The sequence below is a fragment of the Verruconis gallopava genome (genome assembly GCF_000836295.1).
Source record: "Verruconis gallopava strain CBS 43764 unplaced genomic scaffold supercont1.19, whole genome shotgun sequence".
NCBI lineage: Eukaryota > Fungi > Ascomycota > Dothideomycetes > Venturiales > Sympoventuriaceae > Verruconis > Verruconis gallopava.
In genome coordinates, this window is record NW_015622155.1 from 244754 (window position 1) to 271840 (window position 27087).

The 27087-nt window shown below is 53.2% G+C and overlaps 10 protein-coding genes across 10 annotated transcripts; 6 read left to right on the top strand and 4 right to left on the bottom strand.

Annotated features, from left to right (window-relative positions):
• Positions 1 to 79: 79 nt before the first annotated feature.
• Positions 80 to 964, top strand: PV09_05885 (40S ribosomal protein S20). The gene is made up of 3 exons (XM_016359448.1): positions 80 to 230; positions 282 to 353; positions 412 to 964. The coding sequence occupies exons 1-3, from the start codon at positions 152 to 154 to the stop codon at positions 609 to 611; spliced, it is 351 nt and encodes a 116-aa protein (XP_016212697.1). The 5' UTR covers positions 80 to 151; the 3' UTR covers positions 612 to 964.
• Positions 942 to 2696, bottom strand: PV09_05886 (uncharacterized protein). Its single transcript, XM_016359449.1, has 3 exons — positions 2597 to 2696; positions 1620 to 2535; positions 942 to 1567 (listed from the first exon to the last, which is right to left on the bottom strand). The coding sequence occupies exons 1-3, from the start codon at positions 2679 to 2681 to the stop codon at positions 1129 to 1131; spliced, it is 1440 nt and encodes a 479-aa protein (XP_016212698.1). The 5' UTR covers positions 2682 to 2696; the 3' UTR covers positions 942 to 1128.
• A 155-nt stretch (positions 2697 to 2851) lies between these two features.
• PV09_05887 (uncharacterized protein) lies at positions 2852 to 5077 on the top strand. Its single transcript, XM_016359450.1, has one exon. The coding sequence runs from the start codon at positions 2956 to 2958 to the stop codon at positions 4951 to 4953; it is 1998 nt and encodes a 665-aa protein (XP_016212699.1). The 5' UTR covers positions 2852 to 2955; the 3' UTR covers positions 4954 to 5077.
• A 541-nt stretch (positions 5078 to 5618) lies between these two features.
• PV09_05888 (uncharacterized protein) lies at positions 5619 to 10272 on the top strand. The gene is made up of 3 exons (XM_016359451.1): positions 5619 to 9277; positions 9327 to 10005; positions 10060 to 10272. Exons 1-3 carry the CDS (start codon positions 5655 to 5657, stop codon positions 10108 to 10110), a joined length of 4353 nt encoding a protein of 1450 aa, XP_016212700.1. The 5' UTR covers positions 5619 to 5654; the 3' UTR covers positions 10111 to 10272.
• A 1494-nt stretch (positions 10273 to 11766) lies between these two features.
• Positions 11767 to 13277, top strand: PV09_05889 (uncharacterized protein). Its single transcript, XM_016359452.1, has 2 exons — positions 11767 to 12738; positions 12795 to 13277. Exons 1-2 carry the CDS (start codon positions 12182 to 12184, stop codon positions 13195 to 13197), a joined length of 960 nt encoding a protein of 319 aa, XP_016212701.1. The 5' UTR covers positions 11767 to 12181; the 3' UTR covers positions 13198 to 13277.
• Positions 13278 to 13380: 103 nt separating this feature from the next.
• On the bottom strand, positions 13381 to 15378 carry PV09_05890 (uncharacterized protein). The gene has a single exon (XM_016359453.1). It carries the CDS (start codon positions 15241 to 15243, stop codon positions 13894 to 13896), a length of 1350 nt encoding a protein of 449 aa, XP_016212702.1. The 5' UTR covers positions 15244 to 15378; the 3' UTR covers positions 13381 to 13893.
• Positions 15379 to 15430: 52 nt separating this feature from the next.
• On the top strand, positions 15431 to 16668 carry PV09_05891 (uncharacterized protein). The gene has a single exon (XM_016359454.1). It carries the CDS (start codon positions 15609 to 15611, stop codon positions 16428 to 16430), a length of 822 nt encoding a protein of 273 aa, XP_016212703.1. The 5' UTR covers positions 15431 to 15608; the 3' UTR covers positions 16431 to 16668.
• On the bottom strand, positions 16554 to 19771 carry PV09_05892 (uncharacterized protein). Its single transcript, XM_016359455.1, has 2 exons — positions 17847 to 19771; positions 16554 to 17785 (listed from the first exon to the last, which is right to left on the bottom strand). Exons 1-2 carry the CDS (start codon positions 19227 to 19229, stop codon positions 16610 to 16612), a joined length of 2559 nt encoding a protein of 852 aa, XP_016212704.1. The 5' UTR covers positions 19230 to 19771; the 3' UTR covers positions 16554 to 16609.
• Positions 19772 to 22073: 2302 nt separating this feature from the next.
• PV09_05893 (uncharacterized protein) lies at positions 22074 to 25262 on the top strand. Its single transcript, XM_016359456.1, has one exon. It carries the CDS (start codon positions 22935 to 22937, stop codon positions 24324 to 24326), a length of 1392 nt encoding a protein of 463 aa, XP_016212705.1. The 5' UTR covers positions 22074 to 22934; the 3' UTR covers positions 24327 to 25262.
• PV09_05894 (uncharacterized protein) lies at positions 25207 to 27020 on the bottom strand. Its single transcript, XM_016359457.1, has one exon. It carries the CDS (start codon positions 26965 to 26967, stop codon positions 25675 to 25677), a length of 1293 nt encoding a protein of 430 aa, XP_016212706.1. The 5' UTR covers positions 26968 to 27020; the 3' UTR covers positions 25207 to 25674.
• Positions 27021 to 27087: the final 67 nt, after the last annotated feature.

Here is a 27087-nt window from a genome sequence, read left to right on the forward strand (position 1 = left end):
TCACGTGACTTGCACAATGCCAAGATTTCCTTGGAAATTCTAGTCAGGTATGACTGAAATTTGAGTTTTGTTCACATAACTCAACAACGACAACGAATCCGATTCTCACGTTACCGCTACTCGCGTCGGAATCAATACAACAAATTACAATATGAGCTACAACAAGGGCGAGAAGGACTTCGGCGAAGGACCGAAGGTCCACCGAATCCGTATCACGTTGACTTCTCGCAGTGAGTATAAGTCTGCAATGCAGAAAGTGTTATTTCTGACGCACGTGGTAGATGTCAAGTCTCTCGAAAAGGTCTGCGCTGAGCTGATCGACCGTGCGAAGTCCAAGGAACTGCGCGTTAAGGGTATATTCACCATGTCATTTCCCGAGTTTCGTATTTCTTGCCTAATGCTTTACGCAAGGTCCTGTCCGTATGCCGACCAAGAACCTCAAGATCTCGACCCGTAAAACTCCCAACGGTGAGGGTTCCAAGACGTGGGATATGTATGAGATGCGAATTCACAAACGCCTCATCGACCTCAATGCCCCGACCGAAGTTGTTAAGGCCATCATCATTAACATCGAAGCTGGTGTTGAGGTCGAAGTCACGATCGCGGCATAAATGACTCCCAGCTGGAGGAAAAAATTATCGGTGTCATATGCGTAGTTCAACGGAATGCATGTTGTCTACATCGAGGTCAGCGATATGCTGCACCCGTTACTTTTGACAACAACAAGTCATTACTGAGCTTGCCGAATACAGCAGTATAGCGCATAGCTGTGCTATGAAACTTAAAAAGACCTTACATTTTCATCTCATCGTAGCTGTGCTCTCAGTGTGCCTTACTCTATTGTGCAGCAGAATCCCAATCGCCTCCCAGGTGACCATAGACCAGTATGAGCCATTTTTGTAAATCAGAATGACTCAGTCATAAGTTAAGGTAGAAAATCCCAATAGAAAGTCTTTGCTAATAATTTAACCTATCAATGCGATCCTAATCCCTATCGGAGCATGAATGACGATAATGGCGCCTCCCACTTTCTAGGCCACAAGTCCATCTCCTCAATCCGGGGGAAATGAAGATAGATCAAAAACACCCATGCATTACAACTCCTGCACCCCTGAGATTTGGAAATGCTCAATCAATACTGTCGTCTCTCAACGCCCAAACATTCCTTACGACCTCGTCCATTCGACTCCTCACAGCATCGTGATACATCATATTCGTCACAAAGACCTTGGCGCCTTTGATTTTATTTGCCGTCTCTCGTGAGAAATCATAGTCAACGTACATGTCATCCAAATACACAGCACAGTACACTGGTACTTCATTCTTGGCAAGCTGCCTTTCGTCGTATAGCTCCGGCCAATCCTCGTATTCAGCAAGCATTTCTGCAGGCTTTTTTATTTTTCGTAGCTCAGAGTAATCTTCAAGCATGTGGGGAAATATCATCTCCCCTGTAAAGTAGATAGGTTTCGCTTTAGTGGCATCATTTATCTCAAATGGATGTGGTATGTCAAACTGCTTTGCGTAGCACTTCTGCAAAACTCTGTGGCATGACCAATTGGAGGCCTCTCTTGAGGTGTGTTAGCGATGGCGTCTGTGGCAACGAGGGGTGAACACTTTACCCTTGACAGTAAATAGGTTCATGCAAGATAGCGTAGATGATGTGATCATTGTATGGAAGCAAGCTCTCGATGCGAGCTACAGTTGGTCGCGTCAAATGCCCCACATAGTTCAGCTCGGAATGTGCTTTCAACACAAGATCATGAACCGTGTCTAATCCCCCATGACCTCCAAAACACAACCCCAACTGCATGAATCTTCTTGCCGTGATAAAACCTTGTGAAGTAGTGTCTTTGACCGTAGTGTTTCCAGACTGCTGTAGGTGTTTGCAAATTTGTTGTACTCTGTCGATGTCTTCGGGAAACTTTCGGTAATAGGCCTCATTCCGCTCAATTACTTTCTTGAAAAGGCGTTTGTACACTTCATCTGGACTGTCAACTAAGGGTGGAAGTCCACCGAACATAAAAACTTCTCGCAAGCTCTGCGGGAAGAATGACAGATACGTAGTCGCACAAAATCCGCCGAAGGACTGTCCCATCAGCGTCCACTTTGCTTTCTCAGTGGGCAGTCCGTGCATCAGCGTCTTCCTAATGGCCTCGCAATCTTTGACAATGCTGTCGGCCCTGAAGGCACGCAAGTATTGAGCTTGAAGTTGATCATCACCTTTCATTTGAAGCGTGGATTGAGTTAAGGGTGAACTCAATCCTGTTCCTCGTTGATCCAAACACAGCACTTGATACCCTTTGTCTAGTATCGTCTGGATCCAATAATTATTTTGCGGGCTGGCGCATTCGAATCCTGGCCCTCCCTGCAGAAATAGCAACCACGGTAAGTCTTTCTTGGGGTCATCGTTGCTGGGATCGATTGGCCTCTCAAGCCTCCTCGCTCCACGTGCAAAGATCGTCAATGGCCTCGAAGTGGCGGTGTTGTTCCAATCGTGCGGTACTTCGAAGAAGTACTCCGTGATTCTTATCTTGCCTGTTTGATTAGGGTCAGCTTAGAGTGTTTCATGTCTATGCAGTGAACGGAAGAGTGTTACCCGGCACATTGTAGGCGTTCTTTGAAATTAACTTTGCGGCACTGATGGCGCCCGCCATCTCTCGAATCGAAACAGCCCGAGTCATTGAGGCCGACGGCGCCGATGGAAAGAATGAGCTTCTGCTTTCGTACCTGCTGTGGCAATTACGCCCCCATATGCCCGATGTCGGCTAAACTTGCCATTGAGCCACCCGATTCGGGTGTTAGATTTTCTGCGTCGCTCTCGTGATTCGACTAGAACTATTCTGTTTTCGATGCCACGACCTGAAATTAGCACAGACACTTGGGTAAATGTCTAAATTGCTGAGCTACAGCACAAGCTCGTAAGAAGTTCCATATAAAAGAGCTGAGATATTGAACATGGCGAAAAAGGACAAAAAATCGAAGGAAGCGGAGAAGAAAGCGCGGAAGGCTAAGTCTCAAGAAAAAAAGAGCGCAAAGACGGACAAGAAACTGAAAGTAAAGGGCAAGTTGGACGAGGACAGTGATGTTGAGGATGTTGATCTCGATGCCGTGTTGGCAGAATACGCACGCCAACAGGAGCAATTTCTGAAAGTTACGGAAACCGTATCCGAGCCACCGACGCCTCGAGGAAGTGCGACTTTGATTGGATCGCCTTCAAATGATAATGAACTCTTCTTGTTTGGAGGAGAATACTTCAATGGAGCACTTGCAACATTCTACAACGACTTGTTTATCTATAATATCAACCGCGATGAGTGGCGGAAAGTCACGTCGCCAAACTCTCCTTTGCCTAGGAGTGGTCATGCCTGGTGTCGGGGTGGTAATGCTGGAGGTATCTATTTGTTTGGAGGAGAATTTTCTTCTCCAAAACAAGGCACATTCTACCACTATAATGACTTTTGGCGATTGGATCCTTCTTCGCGTGAGTGGACACGACTAGAAGGAAAAGGCAAAGGTCCACCAGCTAGATCCGGACATCGGCTGACATATTTCAAAAATTACATTATATTATTTGGGGGCTTCCAAGACACAAGCCAAAGCACGAAATATCTAAACGACCTATGGATTTACGATTGCAACACTTTTACTTGGCACGAGCCCAAGTTGCCTCCTGCGACTGGCAAGCCCGATCCGCGCTCTAGTTTTACATTACTGCCTCACGAAAATGGCGCTGTTCTCTTTGGAGGATATTCTAGAGTGAAAACAACGGTCAATGCTGGCAATAAAGGGATCAAAGGTGGCACTCGAGTCACTTCAAAACCTGTTATTCACCAAGATACCTGGTTTCTTCGTATCACACCACCTGCCAGCGAGGCCCCTCCAGGTAGTCTTCCAGCAGTTAGATGGGAGCGGCGCAAGCGGCCTGCAAACGCGCCAAATCCTACGAGAGCCGGCGCAACCATGTGCCTGCACAAAGGCCGAGGGATCCAATTTGGCGGCGTACACGACGTCGAAGAGAGCGAAGAAGGCATCGAAAGCGAGTTCTTCAACGAAATGTTCGCTTGGAACGTGGAGAGAAATAGATTTTTCCCACTCGCGTTGAGACGACCCCGAGCGGCTCCAAAAAGAGCGGCACCAGAACGGAGTCGGCGAGAGCGGGGGCGACAGGCGGAAGAAGATTTGTTAGCAAATTTGCGAAATTTAGAGATGAAAGCAGGAGCAGCACAAGAAGATATTGAAACCTCAAAGGCTGCTGCTGAAGACGATGGAGATGAAAGGCCTGAAAAACCTGTTATGTTCGAGATGCCCAATCCACGTTTTAATGCGCAACTTGCGGTTCAAGGCGATACGTTGTTCCTGTATGGCGGAACGTTCGAGAAAGGCGACCGTGAGTATACATTCGATGAGATGTGGGCTATCGATCTCGGCAAGCTCGATGGGGTCCGCGAAATATTCAAGCGTGAACTTGAAGACTGGCAAGGCAGCGAAAGTGGAGAGAGCGATGATGACGAAGACGACGAGGAGGATGAAGATGAAGATGCTGATGACGAGTTGAATGGAAACGAGGTCACAGAGGCGCGCACAGCTACTAACGAGGTATCCACCTCGACGTCACAACTAAGCGGACAAGAAGAAGATGAGACCGAAGAAATCACTGAGCGTAACGACGGGTTACCATATCCCCGGCCATTCGAAACGCTACGAGATTTCTATGCTCGAACTTCGGTGCAGTGGCAAGAGATAATCATGGCAGAGCCGGGGAATCAAAATTCCGATGCACAAAGTGTTAAGGAAGTTAGAAAGAAGGCTTTCGATCGTGCTGAAGACAAATGGTGGGACTGCAGAGAAGAGATACGCGCTCTCGAAGACGAGCAAATAGAAGCAGGAATTGGAGACGTTGTAAGTCTAGCTGAAAAGGCACAGGCGGGCCCTGGGGCAGGGAGAAGAAGATGAGAGAAGGGAGAGGTAGCGAGAACGACGGATATTGAATGGAAACGAAGTCATAAAATACATGGAGGATCATCATACGCGCTGTGAATTACGCCCATACAAAATAAGGATGAATACCTATTATATCTGCAGTATTGGAGTTTTGACCTGTCGACCATGCTCTGTACAACGTTCCCAGAAAATGTCCCCTTTCGGGACTTGAGAACGCAGGAATATTATGACCCTTGACGACTGCTTCATGATGCGCGTAGGTTGTAGTGTGTGCAACGAAGGAATCGTACGCTGGCTCCTGATTTACAAATCAAGAACATAAATCAACTCACTTTTCAACGATCACTCTCCATCGCTACGCTTAAGAGCTTAGACAAAAGGTATGGCAGTCATATGTTTACACATGATCTGGAACTGGACATTCGTCATTCCTATAGCAAGAATGATTAGGAAAGGGAACTATGGTTGTTAAGGTAAATGATTCATCTCCTTTCAGCAGTTTGAAAGATTGTAAGATCGAATCTGGACCGAATGCAGAGTGTAGTTCTAGATGCAACTCAAAACGCTCCATGTTCTAAGTTCTCCAGAAGGGCGTGCTGACTAAGCGTTCAGACCCCGGCACGCCCGCCTTTAAGCGCGTTGTTTATCGCTGTAAACATTCGAGTCTCACAGACGTAACAAATTCTTGCAGCAATACTAACAACAGTGTCAATATGTCCGCAGCATCGCCTACGCGGCCGTCGAGGCGAGTTGCTGCTAGAAGGAAGATTGTAGACGAATCCGATGAGGAGGATCGTGCACCAGACGTCAACAATGACAGCGACGAGGACGACTTTACACCCGCTCCAGCGAGAACCACTCGGGGATCGCGACAGAAGACGTCAAATGAGCCTCCCACACCCAAAAATGGTACCCGAGCAAGAAGAAAGAGGGCAACGGAGTCGATAGAACCTTCAGAGGTCTTTGAGGCCTCCGAAAATGTCGCGCCAGACGAGCCAAGCTCACCAGTCAAGAAGGCATCACCACGCAAGCGCACAACAGGCAGACAGAGTGTGCGTGCAAACAGAAAAAGCAGAATGTCGACAGCACCGGCGACGCAGCCGATCGATGAAGAGCCACCGTCGTTGCCAACTCCACAACCTTCGATTTCGCCAGAGCCGGAGGATGCAGAAAACACGCTCACAGCAGTAGAATCAGAATCTACGCTCAAGCCCTCATCATCGCCTACGTCCCCACGAGCTTCACAACGACATGTGGCTCCACTCGCTGACATAACTGATAGCGCGATAAATGAGCAAACGACTCCAATCGCGGCGGATAAGAAGTTGGATGTCACGAAGGTCAACCCCCAGATTACAATGCTTGAGAAGCCTATGGACATTGTTGTAAGGACGCGACAAGCTGCATTACCGAAAGTTGAAGAACCTATGGGGCCTAAAGCCCGTCTGGTTATTACCTATCTAGTCCTCACAAACTTCAAAAGTTACGCGGGTAGACAAGAGGTTGGCCCATTCCACGCGTCATTTTCCTCAGTTGTTGGACCGAACGGATCTGGGAAATCAAATGTCATTGATTCACTACTTTTCGTCTTTGGTTTCAGAGCTAGCAAGATGAGACAAGGCAAGCTCTCGGCGCTAATTCACAATTCTGCCGCATTTCCCGACCTTGATTACTGCGAGGTCGAAGTGCACTTTCAAGAAGTCATGGACCTCCCTCAAGGAGGCTCGGAACCTGTTCCAGACTCGGCGATTGTGGTTTCAAGAAAGGCATTCAAAAACAATTCAAGCTCCTACTACATCAACGGGAAAACATCAAATTACACGACCGTCACAACAATGCTAAAAGAGAAAGGTATTGATCTTGACCACAAACGATTTCTCATCTTGCAGGGTGAAGTCGAGTCCATCGCACAGATGAAGCCCAAGGCGGGTAACGAGCACGAAGATGGCTTGCTTGAGTACTTGGAAGACATCATCGGTACATCAAAGTACAAAACGCCTATCGAAGAGTCGGCAGCGCAGGTTGAGGTGCTCAACGAAGTCTGCATGGAGAAGAGTAGTCGTGTTCAACACGTGGAGAAAGAAAAGAACGCTCTTGAGGACAAGAAGGAGAAGGCTTTGGCGTTCATCCGCGACGAGAACAATTTGGCTATCAAACAGGCTGCTTTGTATCAACTCTGCATAGAAGAATGCAAAGATACATTGCAGGTTTCGCAAGAAGCTACAGCGAAGATACAAGCTGCCTTGAATGAAGAATTGGAAAAACACGCAGGCAACGAAGACGAGATCAAACGACTAGAGAAGACATTCAGGGAAGCAAACAAGCAATATGCGAAACTCGAAGAGAATAGCCAGGCTATTCTCAAAGAAGTTGCAAAACTTGACAAGGAGACGGTTAAATTCGAAGAGAAGAAAAAGTTTCTTGCAAACAAGCAGAAAAAGGCCGAGAAGACACTCGAAAACAGCCAATTCGCCGCTGCGGAAGCGGAGAGAACGATCAAGAACTGTTCAGACGACATTGAGCGTAATCGAGGCCAGATCGCGGAACTGCAGAAGGAAATGGAGCAAGAAGAGCAGGAGCTGTCTTCGATTAGAGAGTCCCTTAAAGGCAAGACCCAGGGTATCTCAGATCAGATCGCTGCCAAACAGAAGTCCTTGGAACCTTGGAACACGAAAATTAACGAGAAGCAGTCAGCTATGGCTGTTGCACAGAGCGAACTAGATATTCTCCGGGAGAAGGAAAACTCTGGAGCCGTTGCGATTGCTGAAATCGAAGCTAAGATTGCTGGTCTGCAAGAGAGCAAGGCTGCGAAAGCTAAAGAACTCGACGAGTGTAGGGCTGAGCAGAGAGACTTGCAGAAGCAGCTACAACGAACGCAGGCTGAGCTGGACAATCTCGCTACAAAGGAGCCTGTCTTGCGATCCAAGCTTTCTGATGCTCGTCAAAAGGCTGATGAAGCCCGTGCTAGCCTCTCGAACAGCCAGTCACAGGGAAATGTTCTCACAGGCTTGATGCGTATGAAAGAATCTGGTCGAATCAACGGGTTTCATGGACGACTAGGTAACCTTGGAACTATCGATGCAAAGTACGACGTAGCTATCTCGACGGCCTGTCCCTCACTTGATAATATGGTGGTTGACTCGGTCGAAGTTGGACAGCAGTGCATTGAGTATCTCCGAAAGAACAACCTTGGGCGAGCAAACTTCATCTGCTTGGACAAATTGCCTCAGCGAGATTTGGGGCCTATCGAGACACCAGAGAACTGTCCACGTCTCTTCGATCTCGTGAAGCCGAAGCATGACAGGTTTTTACCGGCATTCTTCAGTGTGCTACAAAACACTTTAGTAGCTAAGGACATGGAGCAAGCTAATCGTGTTGCATATGGAGCAAAGCGATGGCGTGTCGTTACGCTAGAAGGCCAGCTTATCGACAAGTCCGGAACCATGTCTGGTGGTGGCACTCGCGTCGCCAAGGGCGGAATGTCATCCAAACTGGTTGCCGAAGTCAGTAGGGAGCAAGTCTCGAAGCTCGAGCTTGATCGCGATGCCCTTGAGCAGAACTTCCAACAGTTCCAGACGCAACAGCGCGAATTTGAGATATCGCTGCGAGAGTTGAACAAGCAAATTCCCAAGGTTGAAACCAAAGCTCAGAAGATCGAACTTGAGCTTGGCAGCTTCGACAAGAACATTGCGGATGCGCAACGACGGATCCAAGAACTTTCCACGGAGCAGTCATGTTCAAAATCGGACAAGTCCCGTATTTTGGCTCTTGAGAAGACAATTGCCAGTGCTGAGAAGGAAATAGGTAAATTGCATGCGGATATGGCGGGTATTGAAGAGGAGATCAAGGAACTTCAGGACAAAATCATGGAAATTGGTGGAGTTAAACTTCGAACGCAGAAAGCCAAAGTTGATGGCCTGAAATCGCAGATCGACACGCTCACGGAAGAGATGTCGTCTGCTGAGGTTAACAAGGCTAAGGCTGAGAAACAGAAGGTCAAGCACGAAAAGGCATACGCTGAAGCCACTAAGGAACAAGAAAATGCTGTCAAGGAGCTCGAGAAGTTGCAGTTGGCCATGGATAAGCAGAACGAGGATGCAGCTGGTTCAAGACAAGCAGCCGAAGAAGCTCAGGAGGCCCTGGATAGCAAGAAGGAGGAACTGGCTGAGCTGAAGAAGGAACTTGACCAGAAGACCGCTGAGTTGAATGAGACGCGTGGTGTTGAAATCGAGATGCGAAACAAGCTCGAGGAAAACCAAAAGGCTGTTCATGAGGCTCAGAAGCGGCTCAATCACTGGCAGGAAAAGCTCAGCAAGCTATCCGTGCAAAACATTAGGTTAGTGTTTCTCTCAAGTTGCACATGTACTTTTCCTAACGTATCGCAGCGATATTGGGAAGAAACAGGAAGCTTCCGCTCTCCCGTGCTACACCCGCGATGAGCTTGAGGACATGGATAAAGACGCGCTCAAAGAAGAGATCGCTGAGCTGGAGGCACGCACATCGAATGCCAGCGTTGATCTCAATGTTTTGGCCGAGTATCGTCGCCGTTGTGAGGAACACAGCGTCCGATCTGCTGATCTAGCGGAAGCCCTAGCTTCCCGCGACGCTGCCAAGAAGCGCTGTGACGAGCTGCGTCGACTTCGTCTGGAAGGCTTTATGGAGGGCTTCAGTATTATTTCCATGCGCCTCAAGGAGATGTATCAAATGATCACCATGGGTGGCAACGCCGAACTTGAGCTCGTCGACTCTCTCGACCCCTTCTCAGAGGGTATCCTCTTCTCTGTGATGCCGCCTAAAAAGAGCTGGAAGAATATTGGCAATCTGTCCGGTGGTGAGAAGACCTTATCTAGCTTGGCCCTTGTATTTGCGCTGCATCATTACAAACCAACGCCGTTGTACGTTATGGACGAGATTGATGCTGCGCTGGACTTCAGGAACGTCAGTATCGTAGCGAGCTACATCAAGGAGAGGACTAAGAACGCTCAATTTATTGTTATATCGCTCAGGAATAACATGTTTGAGCTTGCATCGCGGTTGGTAGGCGTTTATAAGGTTAATCACATGGTAAGTTTCTTTGCTAGACGTGTTCTTCCTGGGCTACCGCTGACGGTCGTGCAGACGAAGAGTGTTACGATTGAGAATAGGGACTATCTTCAGCACGCCGCATAAGGTACACGGGAGGGCCATGACTGGCGTTCCGGAGAAAGATCGAGCTAAATTATTATGTTGACGTGTATCATAAACGAGGATATTTCTGATGATATAATGCATCCATTGACGTTGATCCAATAGAGATTTTTTTTTTATTTTCAAAATACTGGCTAGATATGCCTTAAAAAATGCAGTATCGGAGATCGTAGATCGTAGCTCGCATACATTCCGGACCATACGATCTCTTGTTCCTAGATTCAGAAAGGTCGACATAGCGTTACGTCGTATTCCTTCGCTAAAAGATGAGCTGGTTCATTTACGTGCGGTTGATATTTCAACTTTGAGTTCCTTGAATTTGGTCGTCGTTCCTTTTCCCACTTCAGAATCGTGCTCTTGAGAACGACTAAGGAGCTATCGTGGACTATGGTCATAAACACCTTCTTAACACGTGTCACTGTCCTCCTTTGAAGGCCGAAACCTGAGCCTAAAGCAGCAACGCCAACAAAGACTACTTTCAGATTGCATGACTCAGGGACGTTTCCGCACAGCGCCAGAACATAGGGCCTGGAGGCCGTCTGCACATGTGATGGACGGACGTACAGGAGCAGGTGAGATTGAGAGCAAGGACGATTTGTCAAACGCGAGAGTTTCCTGCAGCGCCCAAGTGTGGAATGAGTCTAGCTCTCCAGCGGTGCATAGCCTATGTTTGTGAAAGCGAGCAAACACAGGTTCTAGACGGGATTGAGAGAGGTGATGTGCTGACAATGTTTGTACGGGAGGAGCGGCTCAAACCTTGTCAGTGTCCAACTCATCTGGACCGTCGTTTACGTCGCTTGGACTTTCTAGACATCCCGTATGCCTAGGGGCGAACATTTGAGTCACGGCTGCATTCGGAGCTCGCTGATGATCAAAGTCTTCCCAAGTCTATGGCAGGGGTTTTACAATGTGACAATGTGAATGCACCCACGTGGCTGCAATGCTTTACGCTTCATAATGCAAATCTTGGATACGCGCCTTATATTGCCGACGTTAGAATTGGTGCGCACGCTACGAAAGTCGCCCTGGACGATCGATCATAGGGAATTAGGGGCACGTGTTGCTTCCTAACGCGTCATGCAGAATCAGGTCGCAAAGGCAAACCGAGATTCGTTCGAGGAAATAGAATAGACGGGGTGAAATGATTTGCGGGATTGACGAAGCTTCGTAATGAAAAACGGGGTGGAAGACTTGGACCGCAGAGCGGGATAGGAAGAATAGCCGATAGGCATGAATGAGTCGTACGAGAAGGTATGTTGCCGCTGAACGGATGGGAAAGAAACTGACCGCTGGCGAAACGGAGGGACAAGGCAATGCAAGACGAAAGTTAGATCTGCTAGACGGTCGTAGGTTCACCAAAACATGTCATAAGCGCAGCCCTGCCTTGGACCAAAGACGACGAGCAACGTGCCTCAAGAAAGACCAAGTCAGGTCGCACGTGTCCAGGAGCGGCTTCGTACCTCGCGACGTAGAGGATTGTAGCTGAAGAACGGCCCAGGCAATGGTGCTGTTTGTCCACATTGCTCGATACGAGAGACCGGTAGCGTCGGATGGTGATTTCAACAGTGAATGCGGCGCAGCTCTCGACGTTCGACCGGCCGGATGGGTGTTCATGTGCATCATGGACGTTTTTGTCACGGCACGGATGATCACGACAGCCTTGTCTCGTGCAATCCGCCACGGCGCCTCGTCGATGATCTAACCTTATCCTCCCAACCTCCATCTTTTCTCACCCCTCCACCCCACCCACCTCTACCCTATCTCGGGCCTGTGCCGCCGCTTCCCAACGCTGCGCGACAATCTGATCCAGCGATAAGGACGCACAAGCTTGCCGGCACGCCCGAGAGCACAAGGTCACAAGCTAGAGACGACACATAACCAAGCGGCTCAAAGCCATTCAAAAGCTTTTGGCACACGTGTGAGGGGCAACAGCCAAGTTCCCAATCGTACCGGTGACACCTTAGGGAGGACGTAGAAAGTTTGGGACCCCGCCCTGGCCTAGCTGTTGTCTAACGCGAGAGCATCCCCTTTCCTCTGCTTACTCAGGTCTCAAATGGCGACCCAGGCGCAGTGCGCCTTCTGCTTTGAGTGCATATCTGCGCGGTTGGAGAAAAGAAAGCGCCTCGCCCTAGCCCAGGTCGAGGAGCTATGGGACCTTTATGAGAACGGCGAGGAGGACGAGACCTCTGCCCAGCTCAAAGGTGATGGCGGGCAGGTAGACGGCATGGCAGAGGACGACGAGGTGGACGAGAAATCGGCAACGGGCGAGAGCAGGACCTCGCCGTACAGACCCGCAGCCATAAGCAGATTACTTAACCCGTCACCATCGTCGTCCTCATCTTCGTCAACCCCTTCTGCCGCGTCTAGCACGCCGTCGCTCAGCTCAAGCACCTCCAAGGCGTCGTCACGAACGTCCCTCTTCTCGCTGCCTAAGAGGTTCACGAAGAGCAAGCGGGAGCCCGCCGCGGTAGACGTGGATGACGACGAATACCCGCTGTTCGTTACCTGGAACAAGGTCAACAGCAAGGGCCACAAACAGCTGGCGGGCTGCATCGGCACTTTCGAGCCCTACCCCTTGGAGGAAGGGCTGCGAATCTACTCCGAAACCTCGTGCGGACTCTCCCAAGCTTTCTGTGCACGCTGCGGAGACTGACACATGGCCGCAGTGCTTTTGACGATTCACGCTTCGACCCCCTTACCCTCCGCGATCTCCCCGTCCTCTCCTGCTCCATCACCCTCCTAATGCATTTCGAGTCCATCTCCGACCCCATGGACTGGACAATCGGCACGCACGGCCTGCGCATCTCCTTCGTGTTCCAAGGCCGCCGTTTAGGTGCCACGTACCTTCCAGACGTAGCCAGGGAGCAAGGCTGGACCAAGGAGGAGACGATCGTCAGTCTGATGAGAAAAGCTGGTTGGAGTGGCAGAAGTAGCGAGTGGAGAGGAGTGAGAGACCTGAACTGCGTGCGGTATCAGGGGCTGAAGGCTAGCCTTGGCTATCGAGAATGGAAGGAGTGGCGCACGTGGGTTGAGGAGACAGGTAGGGACGAGGACGTGATGGACATTTGACCGCATGTTCGTATTGATACCATACTCAGTCTATATGAGTCGACATGTCTTGATGCTCATGTTTCCGACTGCCATCCGACGCTGATTCCGTGGGTGGCCTCGACGTTGAGCTGCATCCATCTACGGATCAGCTCGTGCAGTGCTTTGACCGTGGCCCCCCCCCCCCCTCCCTTGAAGCTGAGCCATGACATGAAGAGGAAAAGTTACATATTTCCTACAGCAAGCACTCCTATGGCTTCAGCCTGATCACAACCGTAATCCTTGGCCTCGCCTTCAAAGAATAAAAAAGAGTAAGCATCCCGCGTCGGCGAAGATTTGATTGTTATGAGGTCAACATGCCGCCTCACAGTCACAAGGAGAGAGGCGAGAAAAAAAGAGGTTATGTGATATATATATATATGTGTGTGTGTATAAGTATTCGTTCCTATGGGAGGTCTCTGTTTCGATCCGATCGGTTTACGTAGGTTCGTTGGCGCGAGAGGCGTCCCATAAGCCGCATCGCGTGGCCCTCTGAGCCACCGGCCCGTTTCGTGCTGGATATGTGTGAACGTACTCGTCTATATAGGTGAGCATTTGCCAAGCGGCTCGTTCGAGCCCGCCGCCGTCCGAGGCGGCTCTATGGATTTCAAACCACCCGTCCTTTTGGGATCTTCAGTTTGGAGGGAGGGTTTCGGCTTTGAATGGATAAGACTTCATTCATCTTCCTAGGACTCCCGTAATTGCGCCCACCATGACGGCCGCCTCCCTTTCCCAGCTTACAATCTTGCCTTTCCCAAGGTTTACTCCGTTGGGCAGCTGGCTGCCTTGATCAACGCACTTTCTCAACTTGTCCCTCACCTGGTCCTTGTTGGTCCTGAGCGTGCGTGCGGACACCCCCCCTCTGTTCAAGATTTCTTGCACACGCGGCGGTAAATTGGATGCGAGCGTCCGCCAGAAATAGCTCGGCAGGGAAGCTGTATCCAGCGATGTCAAGAGCGGCTCCAGGAAATTTGGCGCCACGCCATCGTCTGATGGTGACTGGAAAAGAGGGTGAGGAGGTGGTTTGATGCTCTCTAGCAATGCTTCGAGAGCGACGAGATTCTGACACCGTGAGGAGATCTCGAGCAGAGTCCGATCAAGAGTAGGCAGTGTGGCAAGTGATCTTGCAAGCGAGGCCAGTGACGACTTTATCGCCGTCTGTAGGTAGTCTTGCAAGGCTGCAATCAGCAACTTTGGTTCAAAGGTCTTCGCCGTCGTGGTTTTTGTGGTTGGAGACAGCAAATACAGCGTCAACAGCCCGCTCGTAGCCCGGCTCCTCGTTTCCTCCGCTTGTTGGAACGCAGACGTTGCCGTACCCGATGTCTGTGTTCCAGCCAGAAGACTAGACATGGAGAATTCTCTGACCACTTGTTGTGCCTTGGCAATCATATTCCTCTCTGCCGGTTGGACCAAGTCCTTCCGCAGCGTAGTGATTACGTGCACCTTTTCCAGACCGTGTCCTTCTTCGCCAGGCTCGTTTGCAGCGAACAACTGTCGCAAAGACAGCAGCGAGTTGGCACATCGTACCATTGCCCGGATGTCTCCCTTCTTTCCGGCCACACCGTTAACCTCGCCTATCTGAGCCTCCAACTGCCTTCCGAGCATCAAGCATCTACCCACAGCCCGCCCCAACCTCACCGTTTCACACAGCCTCTCAGCAACCAGTCGTACCTGATCGGCTGCGTCATAACGCTCTAAGACCTCCCGTTCGAGGACGCGGTAACTTTCACTTAGGCTCTTCACCTGACCCTCGACCTCGTCGAGGATCTTCTCGGCCGCTTCGGATCGATCCTTTGTGTACGACAGCAACGGCAACGCCGACTTGGTCGTCAGCGAGTCGATGTGCGTGTCGATCTCCTGGACGTCGAAAAGCACGCGCGACAACGGCGTTGACAGGTCCAAGGGTGTGTCCGACGGATTGTTCGTCGCCAACACCAGCGAGTTCGCAAATGACGTGGCCGAAAAGGACGGATCCAGAAACGTCTCGTAGTCGATGTACGAGGGTTCCTCGCCATGCTTGTCTGCCATCTCGCCTCTTCTCACCCGTGACTAGTGGGGTTGATGGGGGTCAAAAATTCGATATGTCAGACCTGGACAAGGACACAGGGTGGGATCTCCAAGGGGGCGGAAACCACCGAATTATCGATAGTGGAACTTCCGAAAGCGGAATGTTAGCATTTTGCGGAGTGGGACGAGAGGATTCGTTGCCGCCAACGTTTCTTGCCGTCAGATCACTGAAATCTTTCCAACCAGTCCACGACCCGACAGATATTCCCCTGTCCCTTGTCGTGAGAATCCTGTCTTTCGCTACCGATCACACGGCCATTCTTGGGTCTCCGGAGGTGGGGTCGAGGGAAGGAGTGATTTGAGGAACAAAAGAAAGCCACCCCGCGATGACGGCGTGGCCCAAGCCCGTCTCCGCGGCGGCGGTCGAGGTCAAAATAGAACGGCTCGACGGCGACGCGTTTGCGCCGTTCGGGACGGTGATCCAGAACCCGGCGCGCGCCGAGCGCCGCGCGTCGTCCACGCTCCGGCTGAACGTCGTCGAGGCCAACCAGGGCTCCGCGCTCAAGTACGTCGACGTGTCGCACCTGACGAACCACTACGGGTCAGCGCCCAGCGGGAGGCCGGCGCGGCCGGTCGTGAACATGTTCGTGTGCAAGCCGCGCCCGCTGCGTGCGAGGCGGTGGCCTGGCGCCGGCGAGGCCGACCACGTGTTTGACGTGCGGGTTCTGGAGAGGCATCCCTTCACGCCGCAGACGTTTGTGCCCGTTGGCCTTGCGGCCGCGGATCCGAAGACGAAGTACCTGGTTGTGGTGGCGCCGACGCTGCCGGACGTGCAGCAGGCGGCGACCGGCGTCGCCAGCGGTTTGCGCAAGCCTCGGCCGGCACGGCCATCTCATCCAACGACGCAGCTGTCGGACGCAGAAGCCTTGGCCCCGAAGCCCAAGGGCCAAGGCCTGCCAGACCTGAGCAAGCTTCGTGCCTTCCTTGCGGACGGAAGCCAGGCTGTCACGTATGGGCCTGGAACGTGGCATGCGCCCATGGTCGTCCTCGGCGAGGAGCCTGTTGACTTTGTCGTGGTGCAGTTCGCAAATGGCGTGGGCGACGAGGACTGCCAGGAGGTCTTGCTGCAGAGCGAGGGTGGCAAGGGCGTCGAGGTGGTGGTAGAGATGACACCGGATAGCCCTCAACTGGTGAGATCAAAGTTGTAGCAGGACGGAAGGCCAAAATACGGGGGAAGAAAATAGAAGAATGGGGCATGTGGAAGATTCAATATCTTGTCTTGGGACAGTTCAATATATCAAGAAAAGGACTGAAACGAAGCAACTTTTTTGGAATGCGTTATGATTGATTATCTGTACATACTCGCCCAACCCACTGCAATTTTATCTCACAGTGCCCGCAGAACCTCATCAATCCAGGCCAAACGCACAGCGCTACAGCCCCTTGCGTAGCTTTTGTTGGTGAACACAAACTCGGTGAAGACAATTGCCTCGACCTTTTTGCCAAACAGCACGCTGCTCGGGTGGATGGCAACCGTCTGGTTGCCCATTAGGGTGCGGTATGAGCCGTCGGGCACCAGACGCGCCGTGTTGGATGCAAAACCACGCACAATGCATTGCAGAATCGCCGTGCTCAACGCCTCGGATGGCGCTGAGGCGCTAGCGTCCCGGTCTAGGGCGATGTCATCTTTTGCGAGCATGTCGAGGCCGATGCAGAGTTGGGTCAGCTGCTTGCGAATATCCATGACGTTCTGCATCGCTCGGTGGCTGACGAAGTACTTGGCCGCCCACTTCTTCCTATCCGTATTTTCTGACGCATAGCTGCGGACAGTGGCTAGAAGGGTAAGGTGGTCGCCTTCGCGCCTGTACAACTCGGCCCTGGCCGCCTCGGCTTCCTCCCTCTTCTCCTCGCTCATGACGTTCAGGAAGATGTTTTCCACACTCAACGCAGCGACGATGTCTATCATCTCGGGTAGGCAATCCCTTTCCGGCCGGGCAGCCTCGACGAGTACTCTACCGAGCGTGGGTGTTAGCGGCAGCTTTGCAATTGTTCGTCCAATATCAGTGATCTGTCCGTTCTCGTCCAGGGCTCCCAGATGGAACAGCTGCATCAGAGCCTTCTCCAACGCTTCTCGGGGTGGGGGGTCCAGCCACGGAAAGCCGACGACATCGTCCACACCCCGTGCTTTCATCGTCACGATCGCTTGTGCAAGGTCACAGCGTAGGATCTCGGGTTTCGCGGTCTTCTCCAAAGCCTCGTAGTCCTTCTCGGTAAACAAGCGTACGCACTTTCCGGGCGCTTCTCTGCCCGCACGACCTGTCCGCTGTATAGCAGACGATTTCGAGATGGGCTTGACGAGGAGGGAGTCCAGTCCGAGCTTGTTCCTGAACTGCTTGATCTTATGTTTGCCGCTGTCGACCACGTAGCGGACGCCCGGCACCGTGACCGACGTCTCGGCGATATTGGTGGAAAGCACAATCTTGCGTGTCCTCGGTGGTGCGGGCAGAAACACACGCTGCTGAGCTGACTGCGGCAGTGCTGCAAACAAGGGCAGCGCGAGGATCTATGTGACTGTCAGCACACTTGACAAAAAAAGCCTTTTCTTTGCCGTAGATGAAGCCCACCTTTGGTATCGACGGATCCATGGTCTCGGCATACTCGTTGATGAGACGTTCCAGGCTTTCGACCGTGTCTTGGCCGGTCAAAAAGACGAGGATGTCTCCCGGGAGGGGCTCCTTGAGGTGAATTTGAAAGACGGCTTTGAGGGCGGCCTCTACGAAATCTTGCGTCGGCTGGGATAGATAGGTGATCTGTACTGGGAATTGGCGTCCCTCAATGTAACATACTGAGGTCGACTGGGCAGGATTTGAACTGCTTTGCGACTTTGAACTACTGTTTGCAGCACTAACGCGGCGGTTGCCGTCCGCCGCTGCGGCGTCGTTTTTGTCGCCGTTCTCGTCGTCAGACAAACCACGCCAAGATGCTTCGGAAGCGTTGTCTTCCTGGCCCTCGCCGGACGCCAACTTCGCGGACAAGCTTCGGCCTGCTTCGAAGAAGTCATGCAGCTTTTGCACGTCAGCGGTAGCACTCATGACGACGACCTTGAGCGGCTTGCCGTTTCTGGCACGCTTATCAGCACAGACGAGGTTGCGCAAGAAGCCGAGGATAAGATCTACATTGACGCTACGTTCGTGAACCTCATCTACAATGACGGCGCTGTACTGCTTCAGCCACGGGTCACGTAGCAGCTCCTGTAGCAACATGCCCTCCGTCAGAAACTTGATCTTGGTCGCCGGCGACACTGATGTGTCGAACCTAACCGAGTAACCGACCTTGCTCGCGGGCGAGGACGAGCCTAGCGGGGTGCCCATTTCGTCTGCGACGCGTCGCGCCAGCGAGATGGCGGCAACTCGTCGCGGCTGGGTGATGGCGATGCGACCATCGCACCAGGCCTCGTCCATGAGGAACTGCGGCACCTGCGTACTTTTACCGCTGCCCGTCTCACCGACGAGGAGCAGGACGTCCGCACCGGCGGCGCGCAGCGAGCGACGGATTTTGTCTGCGTGAGCCCATATCGGTAGTTTCTGGCGCAGTTCGAGCAGCGCTTTCTTCTTCTCTGCTAGCGATGAGGCCCTGTGCTGCTGCGAAGCGTTCGAGCCATTGCGGACAGGTGTCTGTCTGGTCGAAGGTTTTATTTTGCGTTTTGTCGTCGCGGTTTGCTCGTCCCCGTTCACTCGCTGCGACAACGTGCCGCGGCCATCATCCGACTTGCCGTTGCTCAGCGTGACTCCGTTGGCGGCCTGCGTGGACGAAGGTTGAATTTTTTGGGGTCGAGAGTCAGCTGACGGGAAAGCGTGCTGGGTGGAGGATGTGGATGCAGGCTCGCTTTCCGGGCGCTTCCTCTTCTTCCCAAGGCTTGAGACAGCAGCATGCGGTGATGCTAGTGGCCTGTTAGAGATGCTAGCGTCGACTCCTTCGGTAAAACGAACGTGAGTCTTCTCCGGCATGGTTGGACAGGGCTACAGAAGTTCACTGTATCACATAACCATGGGGCTGCTAGGCCAGGCAAGAGGACATGGTTGTCACCGAGATGGCTCAGTCAAAGGGTGGGTTCCCTCGTTTTGCAAGGACTTTTTATTATGCGCCAAATTGCCCAGGATGAATGTGGTGGGCTTGCTGAAGCTAGCACGTCACGACACGAAACCTGTGGACGGGTAAGAACTCGGCTGGTAAGACTCCCAGCTTTTAGAGGGGCCGGTGGGGTGGCGACGAGACGTGGATGCGCATATATTGTGACCGAGCGAAGTATGTGTAAGTGCGTTGGGCGGAAAAAGCGGTGCTGGACCGCGGGCCAAGAGGTGAAGACGCACGGAAGGACAGGTAGTATGAGCGACGCAAAGATTAGCAAGCAGTAAGGGTTGCGAGGCTTGGAACAAAAAGAAAACGCAGGCGAGATGGCTCCGACGGACCTGTATGCCGGGCTCGAGATCTCACGAAAAAGCTGCTTTTTGACGACGAGTAAGTCTAGCGCAGCAACGCAAGCCGAGAGCCAGAACGTGGTCAGGAAAAAAAAAAAAAAAAAACCGACACAAAGGGAAAGGCCAGGCAGATCAACGTGAGATGGAATCAGACTGAGGCTGACTAAAAAATACAGCGCTAGACCTGGCCAGGTTTAGCAGTACTGTAATGTGGGAAAATTACGGGCATGTCGTAGCTTTGGCGACGATGAACAAGAATGAGCGGATCGCAGCAGTGTTGTAGCAACGGTAGCCAGACGGGGCCCTGCCTTTTCAGCGATGGTCTTGCGTATGATGAATCGAAGGTGAGCAATCAGAGCGAGGGCAGGCTGTGCGTGTGGCGGGTATGCATGCCGACAGTCAGTCAGCCGTGCGGCAAACTTGGTGTGTGATGTACTGCTGGCTCTGCTGGCCTACCTGGTAGAGCAGCAGGCTGGCCCAGCAAACGTTAGGCCAACCGACGCCGGACAAGGCGAACAAAAGCGAGAAGCAAAACGAGCGGCAAACGCTTATACGGAGGATTAGTTTCTGCTGTGCCTTCCTGTGCTGCTTGAAGCCCGACTGCTTTGCGTGGCAACGTGTCAGACACACGCTCTCTTCTCCCTTCCTGTACTGCACTCTGTGCCTTTCACACCCGGACACAGGCACGAGGTACAAGGCGCCCGCGTATCCATTCCGCCTTTCTCGCCGGTGTGCGTTGTGCACGGTGACGAGACCGCCGCCAGGCACTTTTTAATGGCAGACCACCTAAATCGTACAGAGCAAAGTACATCACAAAGTTCTCGTGCCAGATATCCTGTTCTCCACCCGTCGCAGAACCAAACCTCTGTGCCCCATTTTGCACTGCGGGACCTTACCCCCTCCAAGAACATTGGCTGCAAGCGGGGACGTGGTCCGTTGCATTTCCAGCAATCATGCGAGCGCCAGACGCATCGCCCGTGTTGCTTCGTGTTTATTTTTTTTTTTTTTTCCTTTGCATTTTTTTAGGTGCTGTATCCCGGCATCTTCTCCTTGTTGTCGTCCAAAAAGCACTCGCTGGCCACCACGGTCGCACGACTGCTTTTTGGATTGCTGGTCGGCCACTGGGGCCGTGTTGGACCTTATTCTAACTGGTTTGAATGCAAGCGGATCTCAAGAACCCAAGAGACTGGACTCTTTTGGCCCATTTTTGACTCTCGGCGGGCATGACGAGTGAAGAGAGGGTGTGGACCCGCTGGTGGATCGAGGAAGGATGAGGAGCAAGAAGGAGTAAAAGGAACATGCTCCTTTCTTGCTGCGCCGCTACGGCGACCACGAACTGTCAACACCAAAACGGGCCGTGACGGGGAATGGTGACGAATAAGGCTGGTGATGACAATGTTTGGTGATGACGAGGACTCTGCAGCGGATGGGTGATCGTAGCATGACGCCCTATCGCCTTTCTTTCCCGTGTGCTAAACATGGCGTCTCCATGGAACTTCGACCTCGATATCCGGCCGTGTCTGCTGCCTCTACCGCGTTCCACGATCTCGAGCTGCACCATCCCTGGCCCCGCCGTGTAGGTAGCACACTCGTTCGCGTCATCACGTTTTCTGCCCGCACAGGGGGGCTGGAGGCGTGCGGCCTGGACGTTGTCCGTCCCAGCCGAACAGGCGCTCCTCCGTCGAGCCACTGCCTTGTTCGGGATGCTGATGACTCTTTGGGCCAGCGTTATCGCCTGTGTGGACGGAGTACCTGTCGCCTTCTCCCGACCTGGCCTTGTCTCGTGTCGACAAGCGGACCTCGTCGCGCTACGCGGGCCTGGGCAGGGTGCCGAGTCGTGTTAGGGCTCCCGCACTTTGGGTGCTGTGCCGCGCTGATCACAGGACTGGTGAGAGGGTGCGGGCGTCGTCCGCCACGGATGTACGTCTGACGGCGGTCCGCAAGTTGTGAAGCAAGCAGAGCGGATGAGATGGGATGGGCTGGCCTGGACGGGTCTCGCTGGCGCACGCATCGGCTACGCTGTTGCGCTGCCAGCCTGGACTGGCCCCGTCCTGTGGCCTTGTGGTTTTGCTCTGACGCAGAACTCGGCCAGTTGATGAGCCCGCCCGTCCGCTATCGTGACGCTGCTCCGTCCAGTCCTTTCGTCCCCAGCAAAACGCAGCGTCGCATGGCGTCGCGGAGCAGCGCTGAGCTGAGCCGGGCCCAGCGACTCGCGCTGTCTGCACGCAGAACGTATCTGTACGCTCCGTCGCCCGTCGCCGGCACGCCCACACGTCCACACGCCCGCTCTACGCTCGCTCGTCTTGGACATGCCGTCCTTGGATCATCGCTCGATTCAGCCCATGTGCCCGTACCTGCACCTCTTTGACCCCGCCCCGTTCTTTATTTCTGTGGTAGCTCGTCCACTCTTGCGCGCCCTCGATTCTGCTCTTCATTCGTACGTGCCGACATACATACGCATGCTCTCCCCCCTCCGTCACTCCACTGCTCCTCGCGCGCTCTCTCGTCCTTCCCTCCCTTCGCTCAGCGCCCGTCCTGCTGCGCTGCTCACATAACGTACATAAAGAGCCCTCGACCCTGCCAAACCCTTCCATTTCCGACCCGACTTGTCACCTCACCTTACCATACCTGACCTGGCGTCTGGCCTTGGCCTCGCCTCTCACTCTCTCCACCCCATCGCCGCCTCTTCTAGCCGGCACCACACGTTTTCGTCCCAGAGGCGACGCCCGTTCCCATCCTCACGCACGCCCTTGGCCCGGCGATCCCGCCGCCTCGCAAGCGCATGCCTGCAGTTTCAAGCTTATAAGTAACTTGTCTTGCCCGCCAACCCGTAGTCCTGCCCTGGCCTGCCTTGGCTTTGCTTTTGGTCGCCTCTACTGTTGCTACTGTCGCCGCCGCCGCTGCTACTCCCGCTGGCACTCTTTACTTCCCACGCCATCGCAGCTCACTCATCCTCACGCCGCCGCCCACGCTCACCTCACTGTGCTGCCCCTCCTCAATCCTAAAGATTGGAAACCGCACAGACAACTTGTCCCGGCCACTCCAGTCATTTCCACGGGATCCAAAGTCGAATGATTTTGGTGTTGCTTCAAGTAAGCGCTGCTCCTGCTTGCCGGCCACATTGCACTTCACCGTTTCATCTGTCTCGTCTCTGCGAAGTAATACGCTACCGTAGCGCCCTTGACGCCCTACACCCAGCGAGCGTGACGCCAGCCAGCTCCTAACCCCAGGAGCATGGCTGCGAATGCTCTCCCACTGCGAAATGGCCAGCCCAGGGATCCGTCTTCGTTCTCTTCGGCGCTCTCTACAAGACCAAACGCCCCTCACCAGCTCAGCTCGTTTGGTTACGTGCTCATGACAAGTCCCATGGAAGAAGACCTCTCACCCAGCCTCGTGTCACCGCACGACCTCAGAGCCTCTTCTTTCCCCACCGGTCAGATGAGGCCTACCTCGTCTGGCGGGCCCATTTCCACCACGTTGCCAATGAGGAACCCTAGCGCTGTGGTCTCAAGCTCGCAAAGCCCTCCTGTGTCACTGCAGCAACATTTCCATGCGTTGCCGCAAAGAGCGCCTGCTTTGGGGAACACGGCTGAGGCTTCCACATCATCCGCGTCGCTTTCTTCAGGCCCGTCCGAAGTGGAAGCGACAACGTCAGACTCGGGCTCGACCGTCAAACGGAAGGACGTGGATGGCGACTGCAGCATATGCTGGGAGCCTTTCGAGCAAGAGCAGAACGAGCTTATCTGGTGTAAGCTCACGTGCGGCAACAACTTCCACAAGAAATGTTTCGTCGAATGGCTCCTGACGCCCAAGCATTCGCGGACAAGCCCAGAACTGAAGTGTCCGTACTGTCGAGGAGCCTGGGACCCGGTCGAGCTGAGAACGCTGCAGATCGAGAACGGCATCATCCCTCCGAGGCCGTACAAGCGTGCCCGTCCGGATCTTCCAGCTCGTGCTCTCAACCGTGACCACATGCGCAGGCACTACCGCGAACGAAGGGAACAGGCCCGCAGAGACTACCAGGCCACCGTCTCGCGTATCCTCGGAGCCGACCGCTACCGCCCCGGAATGCCTACCCAAGTGCAGCATTACCATCCCACAGGCTACACACCGCCGCAAAGCATGCGGCCCACACCCGGAATACCGACTTCTACCCCGCATGCGTCGCCGCCTTCCAATCGGGCGATGTATCCACTTCAGCCTTATCCAATTCCTCAGGGTCCTCAGGCAATGAGTCCGCGTCAACCCATGCTGCCCGCCCATTTCGGCCCTTATATGCAACAGTTCAACGCGCAATCGTCGTCCATGCCAAATGGAGCGGCGTCGACACAGTCGCATGATCTCACGGCTCCCGGTTACAATGTTCCGACGTTCGCGCCGAATCCGTACCTTGCGCCTGTGGCCATTCCACAGCGACCCATGATCGGTCCATCGCAACCTCAGATGTCGCGGTGTCCAGCTATGCGAGCTCAGCAAATGCCTGGGGCAGCTGCACCTCAAGCTCTGCCTATGAACGGGCCAGCGTCACCGCCTTTCTGTCCTGGAATGATGCCCACAAGCCTAGAGGTGCAGTTCAACCACTACCAGTATCACGCCTATTATCACTACGGCCCTCCGATCCCCTAGACTTATCACAACGTGCTTTGGCATCGATATGGGACTAGGAGGTGCGGGCGCGCACACGAAAATCACCACTTTAGCACTTCAAACTTTCGTCACCCTCGCTCTATCTGAACACACGATTGACACCATTACCAACCTTGGTCATAAAAGCTTAGTTTTCTACTCTCTTTATGAATGGATGCCACTCTGTCGGGAACGGAAGGATCTCGACCCAGTAATGAGAATCGGGTCCATACCCCTGTCTTCGAGCCCGATTCCGAGGATGGATTCAAAAGGATTAGGAGTTCAGCTTACGGCATAATGCCACGCACTTACCGCTTGAGCGGCTGCAAATTAGACTTTGGACACCGAGAGTGGGTTGGACTCCTTCCGGCCTTCGCTCTCGGTGATATCACGGAGGTTTTCTTATTCTTCACTCGAAACTTTCGCAGCAACGATCACCATCATAACATGGACACGGCGTTTTTGGACGATTGGGGTCTTAGCGGAGCAAGCAGGTCATTTGCTATTCGACTGTTGAACCAGTTGCGTACACATACCCACTCGAATCAGGTTTCGTGATGATTTCATTTTCGGGCATTTTGCAAGCATGGGAGTGGCAATGATGACAGTATATAACGAGTTTATTTCAGGCAACTTTTTTTTCGCAATAGTTCGTCGTGCTAGGCACGAATAGATTGTCACCCGATCTGCAGAGACCGTCACACCACGCCACATGTAACGTCTTTTTTTTTTGTTCAAACGAGATAACAAATAAATGCACCCACTCGTCGAAGAGCCACACATGCCATCAGAAGAGCCCACAAATGGATGTGAAATGGAATTGGGAAGAAGACCCTTCTTCGGAAGGCAAAGAACCAACGAAGGGCATTATTGCTAACTAGTTGTAATGAAATGAAAGAGATTATGATGAATATCGCGAATCAATCCAGGGTTCCTGATCATTATTTATGTTTCAATCTTTCTCCTCTGCATACGTATACTTGTTTAGCATCTGGCCGATGCGTAAGACTAGGTGCAACACGGGATCATGCGGTAGAGACCCTGAGAAGGTTACGCATTGGCTTCGGATTTAAAAATTAAAAAAATTAGAAGATTCCGAACTCTTGGAGCATGACCGCCATATCGCGTCATCACATAGCGACCTTTGGATCGCCCAACCTTTTCCTTGAGGCTCATCACACACATACGAAAGGTCAACACCACTCTGTGGTTCCTAACGAACCACGCTGCGGAGACGTCGACCGCCCGACGCAAAGAACCGAAGACGTCCAGGTCCCTCTCCACCAGTCCTCATGCTCCGAGCCATCGTCGTCAGCAGATCGGCGTGCGAGTGCATGTGCGCAGACTCCTAACCAGGGTACACTAGCCACCCGCTATGCTTGCCGAAGAAGCGCCTGGCCAGTTCGGCACCGCTGGCAGTGGGCTGGCTGAAGGCAACGCGCTCCCTCGGGATGGACACTTGATATATGAACCGGCTTGCGGCGAAGGAGAGCAGCTTGGTCGCTATTCCCTGGCCGCGTGCACACTTCGACACCCATATCCGCGAGATGCCCAGCGTTGCTGGCTGCGCGTGCTGTGCGGTCTCAAGCGCGGACGACGACGATGATGTCATCGTCGTCGTTGTCGCTGTCGTTGTCGCCGTCGTTGTCGCCGTCGTTGTAGCCGTCGTTGTCGCCGTCGTTGTAGCCGTCGTTGTCGCCGTCGTTGTCGCCGAAGACGGCGTAGCAAGCACCGGGTACGCCGCGAAGATGCGCTCCGCCAAGCACACACCCAAGATCTTGTCTCTGCGCACATAAAAAAACGTCTTGTAGCGGTCGCACGTCCTGCTCTGCGCGTTGTCGTCGCTGTCATCCACGCCTGCGGGCTCGCGTACCTCGCTCCAAAGCCTGTCGTCATCAATGCCTATGCCGCCGAGCTCCGTCTCGACGACGTCGAGCGCCGCGCGCACCAACCGTCGCGCTGTAGGCTGCCTGCGCTGCTCGCGTTCTACGACGACGATAGTCTCTTCCTCGTAGGCGGTCGCCGCCAAGTCGCGCCGTCGCATGCTCGCCGGCATGGTGATCCCATCCACGTTCCGGCCATGGAACTTGTCATGTAACTGCCTATCCTCGCGCAGCGAAGGTCGGTACTCCATGCCGCAGGTTGGACAACGCCGCTGGACCTGCTGGCCCAGGTCGAGCCGCGTCTGCGTCAGCTGCATCCGTTTCGGGCGCTCGCCTTCTTTCGTCTCTCGTCTGCGACTTTGCGCCGTCTTTGCCATCGGTAATAGCACTGGTGCCTGTGACTGTGCTTGTGCTCGTGCCGTGAGGTCTCGTAGTGGCCTTGTCGGCGACGTGAGCCGCTTGACTACTGCGGTGGCGGGAAGTTCTGAGCTGGAGGGCTTCTGTTTGGATTCAACCTTGTCGATATTATCTAATGCGGCTTTCTCATTTTCCGCAATGGATATCGATACGGAGACGACAGGTGAGGACGGTGGGGTCTCGTTGTGAGGGGTGTTGTCGTCCGAGAAGATCGTGGGCGAACGCGAAGGGCTCGAGAAGAGAGTGTTGTCCCTATCATCGACACGTCGATATTTAGTGGTAGTGCCATCCGTGCTGAATGAGACTCCAAGCTTGCGCTTGGAGTACGTTCGTTTGATCATGGCTGCATTGGAAGAGTAGTGCGTGTCAGCGAATGTTGGGAAGAGAGTGTTTTTCTTTCACGTAGCCAAAGGCGCGCCAACGCGGCTCGCGACTGACAGGGGCATAGCGGGAGTAACCGC

Coding starts and splice junctions, on each gene's coding strand:
- PV09_05885 (XM_016359448.1), top strand. CDS start 152: ATGAGCTACAACAAGGGCGAGAAGGACTTCGGCGAAGGACCGAAGGTC. Junction 231..281: donor TATCACGTTGACTTCTCGCA/GTGAGTATAAGT, acceptor CGCACGTGGTAG/ATGTCAAGTCTCTCGAAAAG. Junction 354..411: donor CAAGGAACTGCGCGTTAAGG/GTATATTCACCA, acceptor GCTTTACGCAAG/GTCCTGTCCGTATGCCGACC.
- PV09_05886 (XM_016359449.1), bottom strand. CDS start 2,681: ATGACTCGGGCTGTTTCGATTCGAGAGATGGCGGGCGCCATCAGTGCC. Junction 2,536..2,596: donor GAACGCCTACAATGTGCCGG/GTAACACTCTTC, acceptor CTAATCAAACAG/GCAAGATAAGAATCACGGAG. Junction 1,568..1,619: donor GAACCTATTTACTGTCAAGG/GTAAAGTGTTCA, acceptor ACACACCTCAAG/AGAGGCCTCCAATTGGTCAT.
- PV09_05887 (XM_016359450.1), top strand. CDS start 2,956: ATGGCGAAAAAGGACAAAAAATCGAAGGAAGCGGAGAAGAAAGCGCGG.
- PV09_05888 (XM_016359451.1), top strand. CDS start 5,655: ATGTCCGCAGCATCGCCTACGCGGCCGTCGAGGCGAGTTGCTGCTAGA. Junction 9,278..9,326: donor CTATCCGTGCAAAACATTAG/GTTAGTGTTTCT, acceptor AACGTATCGCAG/CGATATTGGGAAGAAACAGG. Junction 10,006..10,059: donor TTTATAAGGTTAATCACATG/GTAAGTTTCTTT, acceptor ACGGTCGTGCAG/ACGAAGAGTGTTACGATTGA.
- PV09_05889 (XM_016359452.1), top strand. CDS start 12,182: ATGGCGACCCAGGCGCAGTGCGCCTTCTGCTTTGAGTGCATATCTGCG. Junction 12,739..12,794: donor CGAATCTACTCCGAAACCTC/GTGCGGACTCTC, acceptor ACATGGCCGCAG/TGCTTTTGACGATTCACGCT.
- PV09_05890 (XM_016359453.1), bottom strand. CDS start 15,243: ATGGCAGACAAGCATGGCGAGGAACCCTCGTACATCGACTACGAGACG.
- PV09_05891 (XM_016359454.1), top strand. CDS start 15,609: ATGACGGCGTGGCCCAAGCCCGTCTCCGCGGCGGCGGTCGAGGTCAAA.
- PV09_05892 (XM_016359455.1), bottom strand. CDS start 19,229: ATGCCGGAGAAGACTCACGTTCGTTTTACCGAAGGAGTCGACGCTAGC. Junction 17,786..17,846: donor TGGATCCGTCGATACCAAAG/GTGGGCTTCATC, acceptor ACAGTCACATAG/ATCCTCGCGCTGCCCTTGTT.
- PV09_05893 (XM_016359456.1), top strand. CDS start 22,935: ATGGCTGCGAATGCTCTCCCACTGCGAAATGGCCAGCCCAGGGATCCG.
- PV09_05894 (XM_016359457.1), bottom strand. CDS start 26,967: ATGATCAAACGAACGTACTCCAAGCGCAAGCTTGGAGTCTCATTCAGC.